This window comes from Ostrea edulis, chromosome 1 (genome assembly GCF_947568905.1).
Source record: "Ostrea edulis chromosome 1, xbOstEdul1.1, whole genome shotgun sequence".
NCBI classification, from domain to species: Eukaryota; Metazoa; Mollusca; class Bivalvia; order Ostreida; family Ostreidae; genus Ostrea; species Ostrea edulis.
The window spans coordinates 86,230,432-86,255,688 of NC_079164.1; the positions used below are offsets into that span (position 1 = coordinate 86,230,432).

A 25,257-nucleotide genomic window follows, 5' to 3' on the forward strand; every position below is an offset into this window, starting at 1 on the left:
ATGTTGCACGTGTAGTCAGGGACTTTTTTGTTCAACAGAATGTCGATGTCTTGCCTTGGCCAGCTATTTCCCCCGATCTAGCATGTCTGGATGAAATGGAACGACGTCTATGCTGTTTACCAAATCAGCCAGTGACATTGGCTGATTTAGGCCAGGCTTTAACAAACATCTGGAACAACATCCCTCAAGCATTTCTGAACACTTTAGTGGCATCAATGAGGCGCCGTTGTCAAGCATGCGTGAATGCAAATGGTGGTCACACGCGTTGTTAACTTTGTTAATTCAAGTTCGAATGCCAGTCTTTCGAGTGTGCTGAATATTGACGTTATTCAACGTTAACATTAATGGATTATATAATGTTGTAACGAATACATTTGTTAACAGTATTACAAAAAATAAATTTTTTTAGTTCATAGTTATTTTTTCATATATTAAATAATACAGTTTCTTTTTTCCGCTAGTATATATCAATGAAATTTGGTCACTTCCTCAAGAAGTATATTTTTGCTAGAATGGTGCATTGTGACATACTTTAGGGCTAAAAATAGGTTAAACAGTTTTCCAGGCTTTTCATTAGATATTGCCCAGAAATTTAGCCAGAAGTTTCCTCTCGAAGGAATACAAGTTCAGTTCGCATTTCAGTTGGATTGGTGCATGCATCGAAATCTACTTTAGGTCTAAAATAGGTTAAAGTTTTCCAAACCCTTTTTCATTACGGAAACTGATATTGCCCCGAAATATAGTTACAAACTTCCTCTCATAGAAATAGATTCAGTTTAAATTTCCGCTTAATTCGTGCATGTATCATGACCTACCTCAGGGCTAAAAGTAGGTCCATTAGTTTTCTGGGCTTTTTCTCAATATGGATATAGATATTGCACTGAAATTTTGTCGTCACTGTCCGACAGGCATATGATGTACCGTTTGAGGTACTTTTGTTTTTTCTTCTTTTCTTCAAATTTCATGTCTTATGTATCGTAGATAATATTGTGACAAGTAGTCCCGGTTGTTATTTTCACACTGAAAATAACACTTTTGTTATTTTCAGTGTGAAAATATCAATTTTTATTCAATGGATAAATTTCAGTATTTCACTATTGAATGAGGAGATATCACATTTCCACAAAATCTCATATTTTTAAAAATTTTATTTTCAAAGATGACACTTGGAGATAAATAGTGATATTTAAGATATCCAAGCACTTTCCTATACATTAAAACAGCATTTCATATTCATAAATAATAGTCACAATATTTCATGTCTGGGTGAGTTATTCCCCTTGGTAACTAATAGTCCTCTCAATCCTATTACTCTCCATTCTTCCACGGGGGATGAATATTGTCCATGCACACAGTACATCGAGAATAAATGATAGATGAAGGTGAAGGACTAATCACGAGTCAGGAAATCCCATCATGTGGGAGTTTCATGTTTTATGGGAAAATGTATCCACTTTTTTGACAAACTGATACATGAACTTTTGTCCACAAAATAAAATGAATCTACAATTTAGATTTTTAATCCTCCAAAAGGTCTTCATCCAAATTTATGTCCTGAAAATAAATAAAAATATTTATTTCAAAGAGAGATATAGTTTCTATATCAATCTGTAAGGCAAAAAGAAAAAAATAATCAATAGTTTCTCAGGCCCCCACTGCATCTGTTGAGAAAGTCCACATGGAATTTTGATCAAATAATAATTGAATGCAAACTCATTTATGTGCAAGTGTTTAAGAATAATAGTAATACATTTAATAGTAAGTAATGTGAAGCTATTTTTTCATAGTATGCGTAATAAAAATTTCATTGCTTATCCTATATATATGAGAAAGAAAAGGTAACTCATTCTACAATCAACATAAAAAGGAAAGATAACTCATACTACAGCCAAGAAAAAAATTTATATACACAAAAAAAAATTCTGCCTGCTTCATAAAAATTTGAAATTTTTGGCCTGAGAAACTATTTATTAATTTTTCGGCATAAAGTTGTAAACACTGTACATTTCATTATTCCCAAGCTATATCCTCATTCAGCATTAAACACCCTTACCAGCATCTGTATGACAAATAAATAGTCAAACAACATTACTGGCAACTGTATTACATGTAAATGGTCAAATGCCACTACAAGCGACTGTATTACATGTAATGTCAAACATCATTAACGATTAATACCATGCAAAATGCACAGTACAACTACCATATATAGTCCAAGTCCTGCATGATTTTCTTCATCAATCAAGTTTTGGACCAAGACAACTGTTATTACTAATGATATATTAACAAGGAAATTGTATGCGGTTAAAAAATTAATGTTGTTAGTATCTACTCTACAGGCAGCCAACACCGTGGTCAGAGATCAGACTTGTGTATTTATAGACTCTCCCATGTAACATATCACTGCCGTCTTGTGAAGTTAAAAATTTGCAAGCATTTAGATTTATGTAAAAGTTCAAACAGTAACATGTTATCAAAACATTGGAGGGATTAAGTAATATCAATACTATCACACAGGTCAATATTTCTCTGTAATTTTTTTAATCAGACAGGTCAGGATTTCAAAATCATGAACCAAATCATGACAGGCCAGTCTTCTATGACTTTGTACTTATTGTCAAAAGAATGATACATGATTTTATGTCAAATTGTAGAAATTTCGTTTCGTCATATACAGCCAAACTTCGTTGTCTTGAACTCGATAAGACCGAGAAAAAACCTTGAGATATCCGAGGATTCGAGATACTGAGGTTAACGTATTTTTAACTGCTTATTCGGTTGGGACTTCTGAATCACTTCAACATATCTTTAGTATTCAAGATACTGAAGTTCAACTGTAAATTTCTTGTATTAATCAATTAATTTCTTTTATCACATGTTTACTCCTTTATCCAGTGGATATCACCCATTACATAAATTCTAATTATTACACTATGTTTTCCTATGCCGTTTGTGACGTCACAAACAAACGTCAATTTTATGTGTTTGTTTACAAAATTTCAGAGAGCGAGACAAAATTCCCAACAATACAGTAACGTAAATGAATAACACAGGGGTGGGCGGGGTTAACATGTGATAAAAAGAATCTCCCATGGTTTGTAGTTTGATATGATTTATATTCAACTCATGTTTTCTAGCCAAGGCTCGGGACTAGAAAACACACAAGTTGAATATAAATCATATCAAACCACAAACCATGGGAGATCCTATATTCATGAACAAAATAACTGTGAAAATGTACTATACCAATTCGATATACAGTTGTTCATAAACAGCTGATCAACTTCAATACTGAAAGGAGTATAAATCCATCCATAACAAATTTTGATAAATAAATTTAAAGGTCAATGTCAGGTCCATGCCAAGAGGTCATCAAACTAGAAATATCCACTTCTGAAGGGCTCACTCAAAATATTGGGTCCAAGCCATGCAAAAAAAAAAATTCTTCCACAAACCTAGTCCCTTATTAACTCTCATTGACCGTGTCCTTTTCCAAAATGACCTTGTCTGAGGACCATGAAACACCCTCTGGTCATATCAAGTCTTTTGTATAAAGTATGAATTTACACTCTCTTCACCAGAAAGTCCCATCAGATTAAAATTTTATACTGCCCTGCCATTCTCTACGACTAAGACTTCATCTAAACATGTCACTGATTTGATCATGAAACACTTGTGACATGGACACAGACTGGTTCCTAAATACTACCTCTGTTTTTAATAGACTAAAATAGATATAACATTCAAAATGTCAACACAATGCTCTAGTTACCTGGTCCTCAGTAGGGTCCTACAAGATATACAAGTAAACCAGGTCAAGATCTTATTCCTTTGTCAAGGTGAAATGTACATGTATCTAACTCAAGGTGAAATGTACATGTATCTAACTCAAGGTGAAATGTACATGTATCTAACTCAAGGTGAAATGTACATGTATCTAACTCAAGGTGAAATGTACATGTATCTAACTCAAGGTGAAATGTACATGTATCTAACTCAAGGTGAAATGTACATGTATCTAACTCAAGGTGAAATGTACATGTATCTAACTCAAGGTGAAATGTACATGTATCTAACTCAAGGTGAAATGTACATGTATCTAACTCAAGGTGAAATGTACATGTATCTAACTCAAGGTGAAATGTACATGTATCTAACTCAAGGTGAAATGTACATGTATCTAACTCAAGGTGAAATGTACATGTATCTAACTCAAGTACCACCCACTTACCGATGTGTCTACATTGTCAATGTTCATATTTTCTAGATCAAGTTCTAATTCTTTCTCAAGGTCATCCATTTCTATTTTACTAGGGATTGGCTCTGGGGGTGGGGCCTCAGATTTCTGTGGAGGTGTTGGTTCCTGAAAAAAAAATCAACTGGTGATGCATACTCATATAAAAGACGCTCAATGAAATATAACTGTAGACGTGTTTCTAGAGTTAAGATGTAGACAAGGGTCTGGCTGACTGAACAGTTACATGTGACAAGTGCCCTACCTTGACATTCTGTTGTGTGGTCTCTGGGGCTTGTGACAAGTGTCCTACCTTGACATTCTGTTGTGTGGTCTCTGGGGCTTGTTCAAATTCCTCCTCTCCATCCTGAGGATCTTGGACAAATGTGAAAGACCCCTGCTCCTCTGCCTGCTTCATCTCCTCAACTGGGGTCCTCTCATGGTTTGGCTGGAAATAGATCATGGGAGTTGTCACTACATGATAAAGCAAGTATGTCTAGATAAAATATACTGATATGCAAAAAAAAAACCCACCTCAGCCTACAATTTTCAGTAATACATGTACTGTATTTTCATTATTTCATTCAAATATATTGTAAATCAATAATAATAAAATATATTAATAGAAGATACACGTCTATTCTATTGAATAACACAGTGAATTTTGAGTGAATCATCACTTTGGCAAAAAATGTCAAGGCTGAAAAGGTGTTAGCCATTGAAAATTTCTACTTCAATAATGAATGCACCTCCCTGTTAGCATTTGTTGCTGCTTGAATTTTTTTATGTACAGAGTTTGTTACACGGTTTATTTTTGCACCGGGTTGGTTTGCCATTTTTCCAGAAGACTTGATGCAAAGTGGGTAGAGTTGGGTTGGATTTGGGCATGTTCAAATGCGTCAATGTTCCACACGAGCTCTATTAGTGAAAGATAGGGGCTGTACGGGAGCTAAGGTAACATGTCAACATCATTTTGGTGAATACAGCCTACTGCACATCATGCAACATAACATTGAACATTGTCCTGTTGAAAATGAAGTTGTGGTGGCAGACAAACAGCATGGCAACTGGCTGCAGAACAGTGTCAATATATCGTTGTCAGATTGATGATGACTCAAGTGGGTATTGCTGCCACTACAGATCCCGCCCCGCACAATGATGTTACCACAACCAAACCTTTCACATTCCACCATGCAGTCATTGAAATAACATTCACTGCAATATTGAAAAACATGCCATAGCCCATCCGAAGCGTGAATGTTGACGCATCAAAGAAGAGTACAGTGCCATCTTTGCATAGGTAGCACTTCTGGACAATGTTGTCAAAACCACTGGAGTCCGACGTCATGTTGATGACGATTAAGGGGCATGCCCATGCAGCTTGCTGCCATAGGAGCGAAGACTCCTCAGCATAGTATTTCGGTTTATTCTTGTATTATGTGTACCTGATGTCTCATCTTCAGTTTTTTGTGCAATTCTAAACCAGTTGCACAGTGCTGCAACCGCATGAAATGATGCTGACAAGGTATCATAATCTTCAGTCAATTGCCACAGTATTTTGGGAGTTTCCAGCCAACAGTAAAAACACTTATTCCATTTACAGTTGAGGTTCACCAATTCATGTTTCATTTTTTCCAACTATATTTACCCCATCACTAATGTGACAAAAATCACAGCACTCAATCGACAATATTTCAAAAATAAAATGAAAGCCAATATACAAGGTGAAGAAGTCAACAATACAGAATAGAATGTAGAAAAAGGAAAACGGAGCCTAGCAGACGCAAAGGAACAACATTAAAAAAAAAATATGCAGGAAGTTTTTAAAATTGTTCAGGAAAATTATATAATAAATCTTGTGCACCTATTCAAATGGGATTAAATATATGCAGCATCGACATTTCTAACAAATTTTAGGAATTAGTAGATTAGACAACAGCTACATGTGTTTAACTAGTGAAAGATTTCACGTCCAATAGAGAGACGTATTTGTGTAGATTTTTATTTCTAAAAATCCTTCTGACCAAACAACAGTTGAAACTGACTTGTTGAAAAACGGTGTTTGGATGTAAGAGTCTGAGATATATAAGGATGTTAAACAAGGCTCTTACTTGTAGAAGTACATCAGTATACATGTAAATCTCCTGAAGATTAGGCTAAAAAAACTTTATTTGACAATCGAAGAACTACACCTTTTCATGTCCACATTATGCAGATTCTGTAGTTTGAACAACTCAAAACAGTAGCAGCAGAATTAAGCACTGACATTCGATTTTTCTTTTAAAACTACTCATTGCATGCCACCAAACAGTACTAACCTATAAAGTTATGATAAAAAAGAAACTACAACTTATCATTTTCCTCAGATGTGACTTACAGGTACACGAAGGAATTTGTCTGCAGGGATTGCACGTTGCCGCTGGGGTTTCAAGAAAGTCTCTGTCTTAAGGGCATTCTTCCAATCTGGGAACAAATTCTCATACTCCTGTGGATCGGCCAGTGAGTTGGCTGCTTTTTTGTTGACTTTTCCTAAGTGTTCCCTCCACAACTCGACAACCCTAATGGGTAAAAAGTAACAGTTTTATAAGAGCATGATAATCACCCCTTGTATATCTAATAATGTCTTTGAATGCTACCAACAACATTTTGCTCATTGATGCATGCCAGTTTACAACATGCTGCACTTACCTTGAGACCTGACTAGGTAGGTAAGTTCTGGCGAAGAAAGCGGCTTCTGGAAGTCGTCCTGTGTTTATCAGTACCTCCAGACACTCCTCCAACCTGTGACATGAAGCAGGTACTGTTTATATTGAATGTGTATCATTTTCCTATCACTGTTTACTTTGCATTCTCACTATTCTATCATCACAATCTCTATATTCTATTTTTTTTTTTTTGGTAATAGTTTAAATATTGACTTTAGATTGTAAATGAATTTGTACTCTAGAATTTTTTCTCTTCGAAAAATGCAATACTTGTATTTGATTTGGGCCAGTAATTTTTTCTTGCTCAAGAAAACAATCATGCTATGAATGTTCATTGCTCACAACAGTTTTCTGTGACAACTACCCCTGTGATACATGTAGAACATATCCAAGCATGACTACACACTCATTATTTTACAACACCTACTATAATGAGTGCATCAATGAGTAGTACTGTACGCATATTTTGGGTCAAATCAAATTTCGTTACTTTTGTGTCTAGGAGAAAACAATGAAATTAAATCCAACACAAATATTTTATTTCAGAAAATCTTTCTTCTTAAGTTAGAAATCTGTCTCTGTTATTCGTCGTCCATTAATAGATAACATAATTATTTCGCCATTAACATATGTTATCGCCACCATTGTATTCCTTACGAGAAGTACCTGCACTTTGTTGTGTTAATATAAAATCAATCAACTAATCACAAAAATACACAGGTGTAAATAAAAAAGTTAAATGTAATTACCAATGATTACTATCAGAACAGTACAGTTCATTTTAAGACCTGAACCTGACAAAGTGCAGGTAGATGTACGGATTACAGCTACAGCCCATGCACACAGCACGTCTGACATGTAGCTTAGATGAAACCTATCCATGTCACATTTAAGACACCCGTAGACCCATATGTACTAATTGTAAGTATCCACGCCCTTCTTCAGGTGATACAACACCAGGGCCGCATACCACGCCATGAGTTGGTTTTTCACAATAGATTTCAATTTACTGTTTAACTGTGCGGTCACGTGGTTGATGTTCTCTCCTACAGCTGGGGTGGGTGGTGGTTAAATAGTTATTTTGTAGCAGGTCAAGGAAATATTTGTCCTGATGTACTCTATGAACATCTAGCAGGGCGAGGGCATGAGCTATTTTTCCACTGATCTTTGCAAAATTAATTGACAAACGGACAACAACAAAAAATCAAACATTCTGACGGCATGACTAAAGCAAATTAATGACCTAAGCTTACACTGATTTGTTTTGGAATAGGCTTGAATGTTTGCATGCTTCATCAAACAAAATTAATGATATATAAATGATGTGCGTATAGGTACGGTATTTGAGCAGGTTAGGATTGCAAATAAGCAATAATGTTTATACTTGGTATGCATTATATGTACTTTTTCAGTGATCTCAAACAACAAAAATTAATCCACATGATATCGTGTTCACTATTGAAACAAAGAAAGTTTTTGTCAATAAAATTAAATGTCTACAATATACCAAAAGACTATAGCATGATACAAGGCTTAACTTGTCCAATGTGCAGGTATCATAAAAAATGTTCACACTGGGATACGCTCCTCAATATTCAATATTACTGTGGAATCAGTTGAATTTGTGGAGGCCAATTTTCATGGATTGTTAAGATTTCACATTTTCGTAGGGATGTACTTTTCAAAGATATGGTTTCTGTATGTTAAAAAATTACATTAATTATTTATGTAATTGTGATTTGAAATTTATGGGAAAGGGGTATCCACAAAAATTTAGCACCCTCAAAATTTTATAATTCAAAGTATACTCCCCCTGCAAACATTCAAAGGAGAAATACGTTCAATTCAACCGAAACAACACAAAACTTTCAATGTACAAGCAAATTCAGTGTCCACAATCATTGTTTAAAAAAATATAAAAAACGTAGAAGGGGCCTGAAACTGACCTTCCCAGAACGAAGTGGGAGATGAAAGCGACATTGTTTTGGCCAGCTTTCTCAGCGGTGTCCCCAAGCTTGGCCACCATCTGGGCATTTCCGGCAGAACTGGCCAGCAGCAGAAGACCCCCAAAGTCATTAGCCTGGTGGAGACACTCTTGGGCCAGACCAAACTCACACTTGCTGATGGCTAGCTCAGCCAACTGCTTCCACTTTTGTTCCGACTGTCAGTGACAAAAGAATTATGAACAATCTCTCAAAGAGTACTATGAACATATTACCATACATTCACATACAAAAACATTTTTTAGAGAGAAAAAAAGAACATCAGTAAGTAGTCCTAGATAATTTTGCTCTTAGTTTTAAGAGATTATTCAACTGAATATGTGCTTCTTAAAGAATTGTTATTCAAAAAATAACTTTCTGGTCACAACCATTACATCGACAGTTTACAGCACCCTGTAAAACAGAAGCACTATTGACTGAACTCAGAGGGACCAGTCAATTTTCGTTTTCACTTTACATAATTTCCATGTAATCAATATCTAAATAGCTGGTCTTGACACTTCTAAAATTTTCCTAAAATTTAATGGACATTTTAGAACCACTTTGACCTCTAAAGCCTGTCCCTTGACCCACCTCTGCTTCCTTGGCAATTTGGTAGCAGGTCTTCAGATCTCCCAGCTGTAATGCCAACTCAAACTTGTGTTCAGGATCACAGGTCACTGCCAAAGCTTGGGATTTGAATCCCTACAGAGAAATTCAATAACACTTATCTATAGTAATTTGTTTTTAAATCCCTACAGAGAAATTCAATAACACTTGTTTTTAAATCCCTACAGAGAAATTAAATAACACTCATCTATAGTATTTTTGTTACAACAACTGATATCACAATTGCATAAAAGCAAGGGGAAGTAATTTCAGAAGTTTTCCTCTCAATGGGATCTACTTTACGAAAAAAGTCTCAAAGACTCCATACCTGTTTTTCTAAGAAATGTGCAACCCTTGACCTGTGTTCCCTGGGAATCATGGGTAATATTTTATCAGCTGTTTCAAAGTCCCTCCTCATCACAGCTGTTTGGTATTCCAGCACTGACACAAGGAGAGAGAAACTGACAATGTTCAGTTCCTTGTCACCCAGATACAAACGATTATCCTTTGGAATGTAGCCCAGCAAATACATCAACCTTGAAAAATAGAATATTTTAATGCACAAGATCACCATACCACTGAGTCAATAGCAATGTCCAACACAGCAATGATTTTTTTTTTCAAACGCAGCGGGACATGTGAATCTTCTCTTGTTGAATTTACCTGTCCAGGTGAGCAATGGTGACAATTTCACCTCCCACATAGTAGTTGAGACGATTAACACTGTTGGTGTAGATGAAGCAGTCCCCTACCCAAACCCCTGTCTTAACGGTTTCCTCAATTTCCCCAACAACGTCAAAGGCTTCCTCGATTCCGTCCTCTCCCACATCTTCCCTATTTTCCCTGGCTTTTTCTACTGCCTCAGCATTGTATTTCAGAACAAAGAAGGATTCATCTGTCGTGATACAACACAGCTCACCATTCTCACTCCAATACACCTACAATCATGATCATATTGTGACAAAACAGCGAAAATTCATAAAGGCCTGTGTATTTCATGTAAAATGCTCATCAGTCAAAGATTTTATTTTACAAACATGTATGACCTGTATTCATGCTACACAGCTTTCTGTACTGTGAAATATAACTTACATTTTTTGGTGTAATTTCTATTCGCCTGACTAGTTCTGTTGATTCCCAGTCATAGAAGGCCAGGCCACTCACTGACCGAGTCCCCAACATATAACCTCCATAGATACCTACCCAAACAACATCAGAATTAATAACCGAGAAAAATTTATTATACACACCGCCAATTCTAATACATTAGATGACCTTGCAAATCGAATCAAAATATAATATTTTTGAATCTTTGCACAATTTACGGAACAGTTTTTCAGATAATTATGTCAAGTTTGGCTGCCAATTATCTTTTACCTTCAGCTCCAAATTCTGGTTTAAATGCTCTTTGTTCTTTAAAGTTCTTGAAGATTTTGACAGAGCTTGTTGATTCCCGAATGGCATACACTGAGGAATCGCTGCTCCAGACAAATTCCTGGGCAGATCCAAAACTTTTGTTCCTAAGAGCCATGGCAGTGTATATGATGTATTCTCCGTCTCCACACACCACCACAAACCTGTAACACGAGACAGAACCTCAATTTGTAACTATAAACCAGAGGGCAATATACCACTATAAAATCTGTCACAGTTCAGTTCCTGATGGCCTTGATTAAGAAAATGAAAGAAAGTAGAATAGTGTACTTTATATTATTTTCTCTGCAAGACAAACCAAAGGATGAATATCATAGCATGACACATATTGTGAGTTAAACATATTGTTCAACCCCTCTTTGTTAAATAACCACAGAGTACACTGACATGAATAGATGAAAATATATTTTACAAAAAAATCATATAGACTGACCTTTTGATGGGGTTGTGAGCTATGAACTGAGATGATGATTAACCTTCTGCTGGAGTTGTGAGATATGGACCGAGATATTGAACTGACCTTCTGCTGGGGTTGTGAGATATGGACCGAGATATTGACTGACCTTCTGCTGGGTTTGTGAGATATGGATTGCGATAATGAATTGACCTGCTGGGCTTATGAGATATGGACCGAGATAATGAACTGACCTTCTGCTGGGGTTGTGAGATATGGATTGCGATATTGACTGAGCTTTGTTGGGGTTGTGAGATATGGACTGCGATAATGAACTGACCTTCCGTTGGGATTGTGAGCGATGGTTTGGGGGTAGATTTCACAGCTGCCCATGTCCTTTACAGCCAGAGGAAGCCTCTCCCCATCTTTAACATCTTGATCCCCAATGGCTTTAATGTTAGCTTGCTGGACTTCAGAGTGTTTGGCCCAGATAATCTTTCCACTGCTGTCCATGGACATAGCTGGTTCCTCACGACCAAGCTATTTATGATAAAAAATACACCATGGATTACCAAGCTACTGATGATAAAAAATACACCATGGATTACCAAGCTCTTGATGATAAAAAATACACCATGTATTACCAGTTTCAATGATACTCTGTTTCTCTTGATTTGCAACTAAACTAAACATACAACATTATCCATTATATAATGCACTTCTTTAGAAATGTTCTAATATTCAAATAATTTTAGTTTTTTTAATAATTAAGAAATACTATCCTCAACAGAATTTCAATAAAATCATGCAGTAAACAATCAAACATATTCACCCATTAATAAATCAAGATTACACAATGGACATCTAATATCAGTAATACCTCAATACAGACATTGTACAGACTCCACGTGATCATCTTTATGATGATAGTCCCTTCGTCAGACCCGAGAATAACGTAATTTCAGTGGTCCACAGACCTCTGGGTGATTACCTTTATGATGATGCTTCCTTCGTCATATCCAAGGGCCACATTGTTGGAACCCTTCTGAGCTGCAATGGTCCACACTCTCTCAAGTCCGTAATTCAGCGTGCTCTCGAGTCTGTATGTATTCGCATGCCAGATTCTTACTGTGCCTAAACATCAAAAACAATTTCAATACATGAGAAATCATAACTAAAACATCAATCCAGAGTTCAAACTGCCATTGTGACCCACTCTACAAAACGATGCACTGTTGTAAGCAACCAAAAAATCCCCATCCCCAGTTGTTACCCTATCTATTAAACCTGTAGCAACCAACAACACAATATAACATTATCATAAAGTCACCGAGAAAAAACAAATTCAAACCCTTTCGAGACTTGAACAAACTACAGATTGGCAGACTAACACATTAAGCCAGAGCTAACTGGCTAGGCAATAAAACTTCAATGGACAATAACATATCACTAGTATTTACTTTTCATTTACGTTTTGATAGGAAATCAGCCATTACAAAATGTGTTATTCCTATTCATGCTCTATTCTATTATTGCAACAGTAAATGCAAAAATATGCACTGCACAACCATTACACAAGATTCGATGTCAGAAACCTTAAATGAACATCCTAAGGCATTCTGACATAAATTGTATGTGTGTATTTACATTACATAAAAGTTTGTGAGATCTATTAGTGTAAATCACTTTATATTCATGAGAACTTTATGTTCACATAAATTAGCATAGTTTTCTTGACATGAAATTAAGGATTTTGTGAATAATTTCATATATAAAGTGGGGAGCATATTGAATGTTCGTGAAACAAATATTGTATGTCGTGCTGATAAATCTAACAAAGCAAGATTACGAAAATAGTCCTATCAAATATAAGCGATTTACAGTAATATCTCAATAACTGAAAAATTCTCATCAATGAACATGAACTTTCAGGAGAAAGCAAACTTATGTCAGTTTTTGAGAACCATGATCTTTATGCTTAAATGGGAGTTAGTTCTACAGCTCACACCGTCCTGTGAATGATCAAACTTTCTGTTTATACTTAGTTCTACAGCCCACACCGTCCTGCGAATGATCAAACTCTCTGTTTATACTTAGTTCTACAGCCCACACCGTCCTGTGGAATATAAAACTCTCTGTTTATACTTAGTTCTACAGCCCACACCATCCTGTGAATGATCAAACTCTCTCTTTATACTTAGTTCTACAGCCCACACCGTCCTGTGAGTATCAAACTCTCTGTTTATACTTAGTTCTACAGCACACAACGTCCTGTGAATTATCAAACTCTCTGTTTATACTTAGTTCTACAGCCCACACCGTCCTGTGAATGATCAAACTCTCTGTTTATACTTAGTTCTACAGCCCACACCGTCCTGTGAGTGATCAAACTCTCTGTTTATACTTAGTTCTACAGCTCAAACCATCCTATGAATTATCAAACTCTCTGTTTATACTTAGTTCTACAGCCCACACCGTCCTGTGAATTATCAAACTTTGTCCTTGTACTTACCATCTTCTGACCCAGTCATTATTATGGGGAGCTCAGGGTGGAATGCCACAGCAGAAATGTTCTGGGCATGTCCTTCCAAAGTCTGAACACATGTCTTGTTCTGTAAGTAAATTGGTGGCACTCAATATACTGTAAAAGCGGAAAACTGACAAACTTGAGGCATACAATTAAACTGCAATAGTTAAATCTGACATTCTTCTGCCAACTTTCCCCATTTTCATCTGACTAATTATCTGACTGATTAAATTTAGCATTGAAATTAGACCATGTATGATAACCCTTTTTACCTGGTAGTCCCAGATTTTAATCAGTCTGTCATCAGCTCCTGAGATCAGGTAGGGTTTATCTCCTCCTGAATAGTAGTCTACACAGTTCACTCCCTTTTCATGTCCCTCAAGTGTGAAATTAGGTGTGTTGGATCCAAGCTGCCAGACCTAAAACCATATCAATGTACCATTTTAGTGATGCTGTTAAAACAAAATATATGAGAACTTGACTTTTTCAAACTTCACACAGCTTATTTTTTTTTGAATTTCATAGAATCTAATAGAGTTAATACACAGTGCTAGTGCACAATTTTACAGATTCTCATAGAGTTAATACTTAATGCCATTGCCATGTTACAGATTCTTATCGAGTTGTACAGGATATACATTCTTGAGTCTATACACAATGTCATTGTTTTTATATAGATTCTTGAGTCTATACACAATGTCATTGTTGTTTTATACATTCTTGAGTCTATACACAATGTCGTTGTTTTTATATAGATTCTTGAGTCTATACACAATGTCGTTGTTTTAAAGATTCCTGAGTCTATACACAATGTCGTTGTTTTTATATAGATTCCTGAGTCTATACACAATGTCGTTGTTTTTATATAGATTCTTGTGTCTATACACAATGTCGTTGTTTTTATAAAGATTCCCAAGTCTATAAACAATGTCGTTGTTTTTATATAGATTCTTGTGTCTATACACAATGCCGTTTTTATATAGATTCTTGAGTCTATACACAATACACAATGTTGTCGTTGTTTTAAAGATTCTTGAGTCTATCCACAATGTCGTCGTTGTTATGTAGATTCTTGAGTCTATACAAAATGTCGTTGTTTTATAAATTCTTGAGTCTATACACAATGTTGTTTTATACATTCTTGTGTCTATACACAATGTCGTTGTTTTTATATAGATTCCCGAGTCTATACACAATGTCGTCATTGCCATTTTATTTAATCTGATACATCACTCTTAAGGTTTACAAGTGAGTGGATGTTCCGTTTGATAATGTAATTGGCAGTTCAAGTTTATGAGATAAATACAAGTGACTCTTGATGACTTGAACTTCCATCTCTTGAACTTCTTGATCTCTCACAGTGAAATCATTGTCCCAATTTTTTTCTCTTTATATAACAAAGCAAATTCACTCCCTATCTCTCAAATGTTCGATCTCTTGCAGTGAATTTGGGTTGCATATAACATGTTTCTAATTTTTTTTCACTCTCTAAGTGGTGATAGTGTATATACACAATCCCTCCAGGCTGTAATTATTTCCACTTGGACTTTACCTGACTGGGGCTAGCTCACCTGTGTTAATTAGATATTTATATAGGTGACATATCCCCTGCATTTCCAGTGGGGTGGATAGTTAATTGTTTAATTGGTCAATTTAACCCACCTCCTGCATGTTTGTTTTCGCTATGTAATATAGCTAACTGTATGACTTCTTTGGACTTCATAATGAGACAGTAATTTTGAGAATATAATTTAGGGACATGCCAAGGAAATATCCTTATTTATTAGAATGTGTACTTTGCGTAAAGTGATTGAAAATTGTGATGGTTGTGCTTTGTATCATTAGTAACTGCAAAACTTTGCTATGGATGAGAAATTTGTCTTGTAAATCTACATCTGTCTTAACAAGAAAAGAACAAATACATAAACTTTAAATAATCTTTTTACCTATGCAAGATAAAGTTCCGTGTTATCAAAATCAAGTCAATTACATAAACATTTGAAGAGCAAAGTGAAAACAAAGCCAGGATGTTGTAAATATGCACTCCGGTTGCTATAAAAACTTAACCATAATGCCTGGGCATTTAATTTCTGGATTTGACTCTCCTTCAATCTCCCAAGATGGGATCAGTTTTTACATACATGTACGAAACTGTTCTACGTGATGGAATTAGTGATTTTAATAATACCTTGACAGTTCTGTCCAGAGATGCACTAGCAAAGGTGTTGTTGTCCTTGGGGTTGATCACAATCTGCATCACATAGTGAGAGTGGCCCTCAAACACCTGAGTACAGGTCCACTTCTTCTCCCAGTCCCAAAGCTTGATCAACATATCATCTACAGAAAAAACCTCACAGATATACTAATCAAACAACACAATCACTGTTCAGTCCAAAAGGCATCTTATGCAAAGTACATAACTGTTTTCCAACAGTTACAGAAGTGTCTTATATATATATCAGCTGCATTTAGATCTTGATTCAAAATTAAAAAGGCTCACGGGCCACATTGCTCACCTGCCTTGGTCCTACCATTGTTTAGCTTTTGTGATTTTTAAAAGACTTTTTGCAATCTTTATTCCCATGAAAAATGTTGACACAATTATCATGGCTCCAATGGGTCATGATATAACCATGACACAAGTCACAAGGTAAAAAATCATGGTATGATTGATATGCAAGGTCTTGCAATAAGGACATAACAAACAAGAGGTACTGTGAGCAATGCTCACTAAGAATACCCCCCGCTTACCCCAATCTCCCAAAGGGTGTTGGTAATAAGTATAAACTACCTCTTTTCTGAGTGTAAAAAACAAATGGCATGACAAACCGAACCATATTGCTACTTTGATGTCCAGTGCGCGTGACCTTTGACCTTTTGACCCCAAAATCGATAGGGAACATCTTCATCCCATGGGTAGTCCATATGTATGATATGGTGACTGTAGGTGGAAAGGATAACGCTTTAGAGCCCGGAAACCATATTGCTTCTTCGATGTCCAGTGCGCTTGACCTTTGACCTTTTGACCCCAAAATCGATAGGGAACATCTTCATCCCATGGGTAGTCCATATGTATGATATGGTGACGGTAGGTGGAAAGGATAATGCTTTAGAGTCCGGAAACCATTGCGTCTACAGACGGACGGACAGACGGACAACCCGATTCCAGTATACCCCCCCCCCCACAACTTGTTGCGGGGGGTATAAAAAGCCCTACCTTAAACGATTCAGAAGATATTACCTAGGTTAACTTTTCTTAAAAGTAGGTCAAAATCCAAAGTCTAGGTCACAAGGTCAAAACCTGGTACCAAAGGAAAGGTCTTGTCAGAATGAATGCACATGTGAAATATGAGTCCTATAACTCACCATTCAAAAGTTATGAACAAGGTTCAAGTTTCAGACAGATAAGCAAACAACAATATCCTCCCCAAGGGCTGCAACGGGTACCCAAAATAACCGAAAACCACTGGTCGGATTTGGTTCCATTTTTCCGTATTTCAGTTTGGGTCTGGATTTTACAATAGAATCATTACTAGAAATCTGTTTAAACAATGGCAGTATGTAAGATATGTCAGACACATTTAGAATATGCCACTGGATCAACATTGTTAATGACAAAACATTGAAAGCATGGAATGGAAATCGAGTAGAAGTGACAATGCTGTTTCTAGTACCATGAATGTTGATCCTAAACCAGAGCCCATGTCCGAGTAATTATTGTAACAAAATATGATAAAGGTTTTCGATTTTCATTTGTATATTAGATTTTTAAAACAGCTACATAGACCCAAACCAAAATACCCTAACCCAAATGAAAAAATCCTGAACTGACCCAAAATTTTTCAGAACCGTGACAGCCCTATACTCCCCAACAACTTTAATCATAGAGGCATAAAAAAAACCTTCAATCCATACAAATGTTTGACAGGAAGAAATACATTCACATACAACAAAGAGTTGTCTGAATTCAAAGAGACACTATAGGTGATATTTCTAAATGATCAAACACTAAGATTTAAAGTCTTAGAAATCTGAGTTAGGGCTAAAACGATACGCCCCCTTCAGGATACGATACATATTGCAATATTTATGCCACAATTCAAAACTTTCAATATGACAATTTACAGAAGAAACCAATAATAACATTGAAGAAAAATTTAATTACCAACATTCACATTCAAAATTTTAAAAGCAAAATGTTTCCAAATTGCCAAACGGTAAGATGCATGTTGGCTCTGTAGTTTAAACTGATAAAGTTCATTATTATTATTAAGACTCTAGGTAAACAACAGTCTGAATGTTATTTGATGCTATTTTGTCCCTCATGCAGGTAGAAATAATCATTACAGGCCGAGCCTGATGTATTTTACTGAACCAGTTTGTAATAAACATATCGAACCGAAAATTGAGGCAATGAATCAAGCATTGAATCGAGGGTTTATATTGAACAGTATCGATATTTCGGTGCATCGTTTCAGCCCTAATCTGAGTCACAGTTAAAAGTCCTAACAAATAAAAACACAGCATGTCTGAATTACATGTCACTTTTACACATCATCAGCATTTATAATCTTCAATCGGTTGCAGTGTGAACTGAATCTATATGACTTGTACTAAATGGCAATGAGCTTCATGTTGGGGTGAATGTGTCAATTTTAGTCAAACCCTGATATGCATTAGAGACAAGCAATAAAAAAGTTAAATTTCTTGTTCTGGTAAAAATGACATTAGACCCAGACAGGTAGTAAACTAAGACTAGTTTAGTGAATAACCGTACCACTGCTGCTGAGGATGAATGGCTGAGTAGGGTGAACAGCTAAGCTTCTGATGTAATCAGAGTGAGCCTCAAATTGATTGACTCGTTCCAATGTGTTGTAGTTAAACACTCGGATCTGCATGTCATCCTGTTAGAAGAAAGACAAAATGGATGCTTCATTTGCATTATAAACATTTTAAATCATTGTTTCCTTAAAATGAATAATTTTGCTGTAACTTGTCGCCAGGGTAAAATATACTCCATCACTCTTTAAAACCTATCTTCTTTTGGCTTTAGAGCGTTTAATTGTAGTATCTCCAATAAAACCATGAAAGCTATCAATAAATAATTGTACAAGAACTGTAATTAATTTTCTGTGATGAACAGTCAAGATATTTGTAGATGGGTAAGAACTCGAACTATCTTAATGGGACTAACAACACCTGTAGGGTTCATTGATATAAGGGCATATTTGAAATATTGTATAGCTCAAGACCAGAGGCATGATTTTCATCATTATTCAAGTGTCATATGAATAATGATTATAGGATAAACTAAATTTCTTTGACCTCAATATTTATCACTAATCCTTGTGTAATAAAGAGTGTACAAATTTTCTGGGAAATCCATGCACCAGTTTCTTAAAAAATGTCTGGACAGCACAATTTGCAGGGGTATAAAAACTTTAAGAATATGGGTTTGTATTACTCACCGAGCCAGTAATGACCCAATTTTTCCTGGGAACAAATCGGGAACTTCTAACAGGTAAATCACACACCTCAAAGGATTTGATGAGTTGCTGGAATAAAAATCACAATGTGAAAATTCAACTGAAAAAATGTAAGTTATATATATAACCCTTCCAAAATACATAACGAATCTGGAGGCCAACAGTATTACAACTTAATAATCAAAGCAAGCATAATACATAGTTCATGTAACAATTTCTGAACAAAACGAATATATCACAAAATTGTTAAACCAGAGGGGCCTGGAATTTCATCTAATACTGTTAATCAATAATATAGCTAACAAAAATTTGTGTATGATAATTTTGTTTTAAAATATAAATGAGAAATGATATAGCCTAAGGATAAATATCTATAATTTTAAAATGCATGCATTCACTTAAAACAAAGAGGCCAATGGGCCACATTGCTCATCTGAGTCACCATGGTCGTTATTCAGCTGTTGTGAATATTGTGGCCCCAACCTAGCCTCAAATGGTCATGACATAACTGAACTTGAATTCGCACAATATGGGGATGCCTCAATGCCAATATGACTAATATGAACTTGCTGTTCTGGAGATCAAGGTCAAAGATCATAGTATGCAATGAGTGATCTTCCCATAAAAAACCTAATACAAAATATGAATGCCCTACCTTAGTAGTTTTGGAGATAATGAATAGGTTAGGTTTTTTTTAGATGTAGGTCAAACTCCATGATCAAGTTCTTCGATACCATAATAAGATTACCATCAACAATACATAATGCGCCCATGAACAGCTAAAATAGGGCATTTTTCTTACACCATGATTTGTAGAACTTGGCTTCATGTAGTATCAGCAATCATCAGGGTGTGAATACTTTCTTTGCATCGTAAAAACAGACAAATCATGTACTCTCTATGTAATATTTTCACTTGGCATAAGGTATATGTGTACCAAGTTTGATGGTCCTAGCTCCAACAGTTCAGTCCGTATCCTGCTACTACAACATAGACCTTTGACAGTGTTTTCCATTCATTTCATTTGAACAGGCCCATTTAGAATTGTAACAGGCCAGGGGGGGGGGGGGGGGGGGGTATGGGGGGGATTTCCCCCCCATGAAATTTTGGAAAATTAGACGCAAAATCCTGCATTCTGAGGCATTTCAGGGGGCAAAATGACCCTTGTTCATATGCCACTTTTTAACCTACATTTTTAAATATATACCAAAGGGTTGAACATTTTTACCTCAGACAAGTTAGTCACAGTGGTGTTAAATACACACCTTTCCGATGTTTTGATTGGAAGAAATCATGTAATGTATTCGTTCGACGCTTCATTATTTTTCACTGCCATGTGCTTCTCACGCGCAAGGTGAGAGTTTAAAATATCGTCCAATCAACATCGCCGTTTCAAAAAGCTCTCGATAAAAACATAAACAAGGAAGAAATATGAAAGATATTTATAGCCAACCAATTGCTACCGCATACATTCTTTGCAAAGATCGATCGTGTAAATCAACATCACTGAAATTGACAACATATTATTTTTTGATTTTTTTATATTTGAACCGGCCAGAAAATCGTTTGAAACGGTCAATTTGGCCGCCGGCCGGTTCTTAGGGAAAACACTGCTTTGACCTTAGAAACAATAGGCATACTCCACTTGGAATAAAGTTTATGTTTGACAGTCCTAGCCCCAACAGTTCGGTCTGTACAATGCCTATACGGGTTTTCTCCAAAGTGATACTGTGACTTTGACCTTGAAAAACAATAGGCATCTTCCGCTCATCATGGTGATCAAATTTACCAAGTTGCAATATCCTGGAGTTTACGGTTCAGAATGTATCCTGCCTATATAGTTTCCTACTCAGTAATACTATGACCTTGACCTTCGACTTCTGACCTTGAAAAACAATAGGCATCTTTCGCTCATCATAGTGATCAAATACACCAAGTTCTAATATCCTGGAGCTTATGGTTCGGTTTGTATCCTGCCCATAAGGTTTTCCTACTTAGTGATACCACAACCTTGACCTTTGACTTCTGACCTTGAAAAAACAAAAGACATCTTCCTCTCACTGTGGTGATCATATATACCAAGTTGTAATATCCTGGGCCTTACAGTTCACTCTATATCCTGCCTACAAGGTTTTTCTACTAAGTGATACTATGACCTTGACCTTTCACCTCTGATCTTGAAAAACAATAGGCATCTTCCTTTGAACAAACCTGAATCCCCTTTACCCAAGGAATACTTGTGCAAAGTTTGATTGAAATTGGCCCAGTGGTTCTTCAGAAGATGATTTTTAAGATATCACAATATTTTCACCTATTCTTAAATATCTTCAGTTCAAAAAGCAGAGTTCTTGAAAAGTGTCGGTAATGTCGGATTATCCGATAAAAGTAGTAAATGTCCGACACAAGTTACTTAATTGTCGGTCCTGATGGCCGATATAAGATCGGGATCGAAGTCCGTTTTTTACCAGGAATAATGGCGGCCATGTGACTCATAAATTTTCAAACCGATGCTAAATCCGGCAACACATTGAAACGTAAACGTGAGGAATCAGTTGTGAGGAACAACGAGGAGAAGAGAAACCGATTGTATCTCCGCCTGGCAATCTGGGAGACAATGGCTTTTGTTTGCAGCGTTTTTACCTATTGCTTGATGACACAATCTGTTCTAAGTCGAAACTGACGAAAAGACCAACTACACTCGGGCTTAAGTGAGAGAAAAAGTAGACAACGATTGCAGAGGAAGATGAGAAAGAAGTTGAGAGGAATATACAGGATACAGAGAAAAATGGAGGATGAGAGAAGTGGAGGGTGAGATAGAAATAGAGCAAGAAAGTCACTCGGATAGTGAAAGTGAGGAAGATTCATTCAGAGTATAAGGAAGATGAGAAAGGGTATGAAAAGATGATTTATAAACTTATAGCTGAGATGGAGATTGAATACAATTACACATGTAGTTGATTTTAATTAAAATATATGAAAACCTCAAAAGCGATGCATTTTTATCTGGACTGACAAAATTTTGTTTGGGCTGACACTATTTCTAACAGTGTCAGACCAAATGTCTGACACTTCAAAAGAAATTTCAAGAACTCTGAAAAAGGGTGTGGCACTTCATTTTCCCTTTACCCAAACATGCTTTATGGCAAGTTTGGCTGAAATTAGCCGTGTGGTTCTGGAGAAGAAGTTGAATATGCTAAGAAGGTTTATGGACGGATGGACGGACATTGGACAAAAGGTGATCAGAAAAACCTCAAGTGAGCTAAAAATAGTCAGATTCATGTGCATATAACTTTACCATTTACCTTCATATTGCATGCTGATCTATTCAACTAGCTTTATAAAAATCACCTTTACCATCACCATTATTTTATGCATAACAAGCAGACCAACAAAATAGCACCATGCTGAACAGTTAAACACTCATGGGACATGCAGACAAATATTTTGGTTACCTGAGACTCGTGATTCCATACATGGACATTTCCATTATATAAACTAGCTAACATCCATGGTTCAGTAGGGTGTAAATCAACACACTTGACACGGTCTGATCGTGCCGACAGTTTTCGCTTGATATCAAGTCGAAGAGGCTGAAAGAGAATAAAAATATTATCACCATTACCTGTGATTCACTATTCCAAATATGAACCTGCCCGTTGAAGAGACTGACTAGCATCCATGGTTCTTTTGGATGCAGTTCACTACTTTTAACTCTGTCTGATCGTGCTGAAAGAACTCGCTTTACACCTAGTCGTAGCGGCTGAAAGTCACATGGCAAAATTAATTGACTGGCATTTCAAGCCTCAGAGTTAAATACAACAGAACTGAAGAAAATTCAGAGAGCTCCGCAAATAACCACTTGCTCTTGCAAGTATTTTTACAAAAATACAGTGGTGACCTGTCAGACCAAATGTTGAAACAATTCAATATTTATCCACATGGCAAATAAATAATTAGGACTTTGAGTTTGATGAATTTATCAGTCAGGAGATCAGGAGACTAATGCAAACAAGATGTAAACATGGGTAGTGATTGCTCCTTTGCTAAACACTTGGCATTTAGAAATGAGGATCACCTGTTTTTCGGATATGACCTTAAAAACTATGGTCCTGTGCAGGGCCTGAAACTAACTTTATGTCACCAGTCCAGCCAGATTGATAGGGTTTATTTTCAATAAGTCCGCAGATAAATTTACCAGTGAGTCCACCAGGGTTTTCCAGAATATAATTAAAACATTTTGTTAATGTTATTCGAATAAAATAATGGGATTTAACTTGATATGCCTCGGACAATATTGCAACACTTATCAAGTATGTCTGATGTCTACAGAGGAATTCAAAAAGCATCTTTAAGATTTGATAAGCAAGTTTTCCAAAATGACGTTTTAGAAAATTGACCAGTCCAATCAGACTAAGTAAAACAAATGTCAGACAGTCCACCAGACTTGTAACCAGTCATGGACTAACAGGCATATGTTAATTTTGAGTCCTGCTGTATCGTGGCAGTCATTATAACATGTTCATAATCCCTTACCGTTACAGCCTTGAGTATTAAGTATAGGCTGAATTCATGATACGTCATCTACAATTGCTCTCAAAATGAGTATAAAACTCTTGAAGGGACATAAAACAAAACATACTTATCTGAATTTAATCAATAGAAAGAAAGAAATAGAAAAAAGTAAATACACCAGGTGTGCAACAACATTTTGACTCCCTCCTTGGCATTTAGGTCCAATTTTATCAATAAATTCGTCAAAACAAACCTATTCTCAAACACGGTTAAGTTCAGAAATGATATTCCTTCTCATCCATCCCTTCAGAAGTCTAAACTCCTTAACAACAATCTTACAATGGACAAACCTGAACGATATTTTGAACATTCCATCCAAGGCCTGGCCACCATGCCATGATGTCACAGAATCACATATCCGCACAAAATAATCTGACGCTACCAGATTAATCAAATTTACAAATAAATTTAGGTAAAATTAATAACATATAATATTGAGATGAGAAAAAATAAAGAAATTTTATTAGCATATTGTTTGCTTTGATTCTGAATTGGTATCATATTGACTGACTCTTGTCTTGTGCAGTTTTGGTTTCCCCTCTAGTTCTGTAACATTATTCGGTGTGGAGACGTCACAACATGGTGGTCAGGCCTTAGAGGGAATGTATGTACAGCGTGGTGGTCAGACCTTGGAGGGAATGTTCAAAATCTTGTTAAAGTATGTCCGTTGTCAAATTGTTGCGAGGGAGTTTTGACTTTTGATGTGACGGATGAGAAGGAAAATCATTTCTGAGCTTAATCATTTGTTTCGGCGAACATAATAAATTGGACCAGAATCGAGGTGGTCAATGCACACCTGGTGTATTTATATATACATGTATATATACAGTTTTTTTGCCATCTATAGATTAAAATTCAGACTAATCAATAATCATACTACAGGTACATACGTAATTTGGGCCCCTTAAATTAATCATGGGCTCATGAAACTTGCAGAGTCACACAAGTGACAACCCCGACTTTTAACATGTTACTAGCCTATCACATTGCCGAAGAGTGTTTTTTAAATATTGGTTTAACACAAATTCCATCGGGTACGTATATCATATACTATATGCATAAATATTAAAATCAAACCATACTTTTCGAAAAGCATTATGTACAGAGAACGTATACATTCTAGTTGCTGATAAGAACCTAAATCGGCTCCATCATTAACTTGAAACTTGGAATGTAATAATTTCTCTTTTAATGGCGTTAAAATGAGACAAACTATACCATTTTGACGTTCAGCCGGCTTCGACTTTCCAAACTTCACGATGTTATTCCACAATACGTGGCCCTGAATACTGCGCATGCGAAACCGGAAAAGAA

General features: G+C 36.1%; 1 protein-coding gene across 8 annotated transcripts; it reads right to left on the reverse strand.

Moving 5' to 3' along the window:
- Positions 1 to 1,130: 1,130 nt before the first annotated feature.
- LOC125676859 (coatomer subunit beta'-like) lies at positions 1,131 to 25,255 on the reverse strand. Of its 8 annotated transcripts, none has more exons than XM_048914757.2 (21): positions 25,162 to 25,255; positions 22,824 to 22,961; positions 19,354 to 19,440; positions 18,663 to 18,789; positions 16,074 to 16,222; positions 14,158 to 14,304; positions 13,871 to 13,970; positions 12,350 to 12,492; positions 11,699 to 11,898; positions 10,908 to 11,107; positions 10,623 to 10,729; positions 10,194 to 10,468; positions 9,859 to 10,066; positions 9,516 to 9,626; positions 8,886 to 9,100; positions 6,923 to 7,015; positions 6,612 to 6,792; positions 4,548 to 4,682; positions 4,232 to 4,363; positions 3,773 to 3,790; positions 1,131 to 1,554 (listed from the first exon to the last, which is right to left on the reverse strand). In XM_048914757.2, the coding sequence occupies exons 1-21, from the start codon at positions 25,162 to 25,164 to the stop codon at positions 1,519 to 1,521; spliced, it is 2,805 nt and encodes a 934-aa protein (XP_048770714.2). In that variant the 5' UTR covers positions 25,165 to 25,255; the 3' UTR covers positions 1,131 to 1,518. The 8 variants fall into 8 exon arrangements, with proteins under 8 accessions (XP_048770714.2, XP_048770689.2, XP_056020292.1 ...); XM_048914732.2 differs by having other exon boundaries at positions 4,500 to 4,682; XM_056164317.1 differs by lacking the exon at positions 22,824 to 22,961 and adding an exon at positions 22,994 to 23,131 and having other exon boundaries at positions 25,162 to 25,253.
- Positions 25,256 to 25,257: the final 2 nt, after the last annotated feature.

Bases quoted from the DNA above. Each gene is read 5' to 3' on its own strand.
- LOC125676859 (XM_048914732.2), bottom strand. The intron at 18,790-19,353 runs GTGAGTAATACA...TTCTTCTAACAG, and splicing joins ATTGGGTCATTACTGGCTCG to GATGACATGCAGATCCGAGT. The intron at 4,364-4,499 runs GTAGGGCACTTG...TTTTTTTTTCAG, and splicing joins CCACACAACAGAATGTCAAG to GAACCAACACCTCCACAGAA.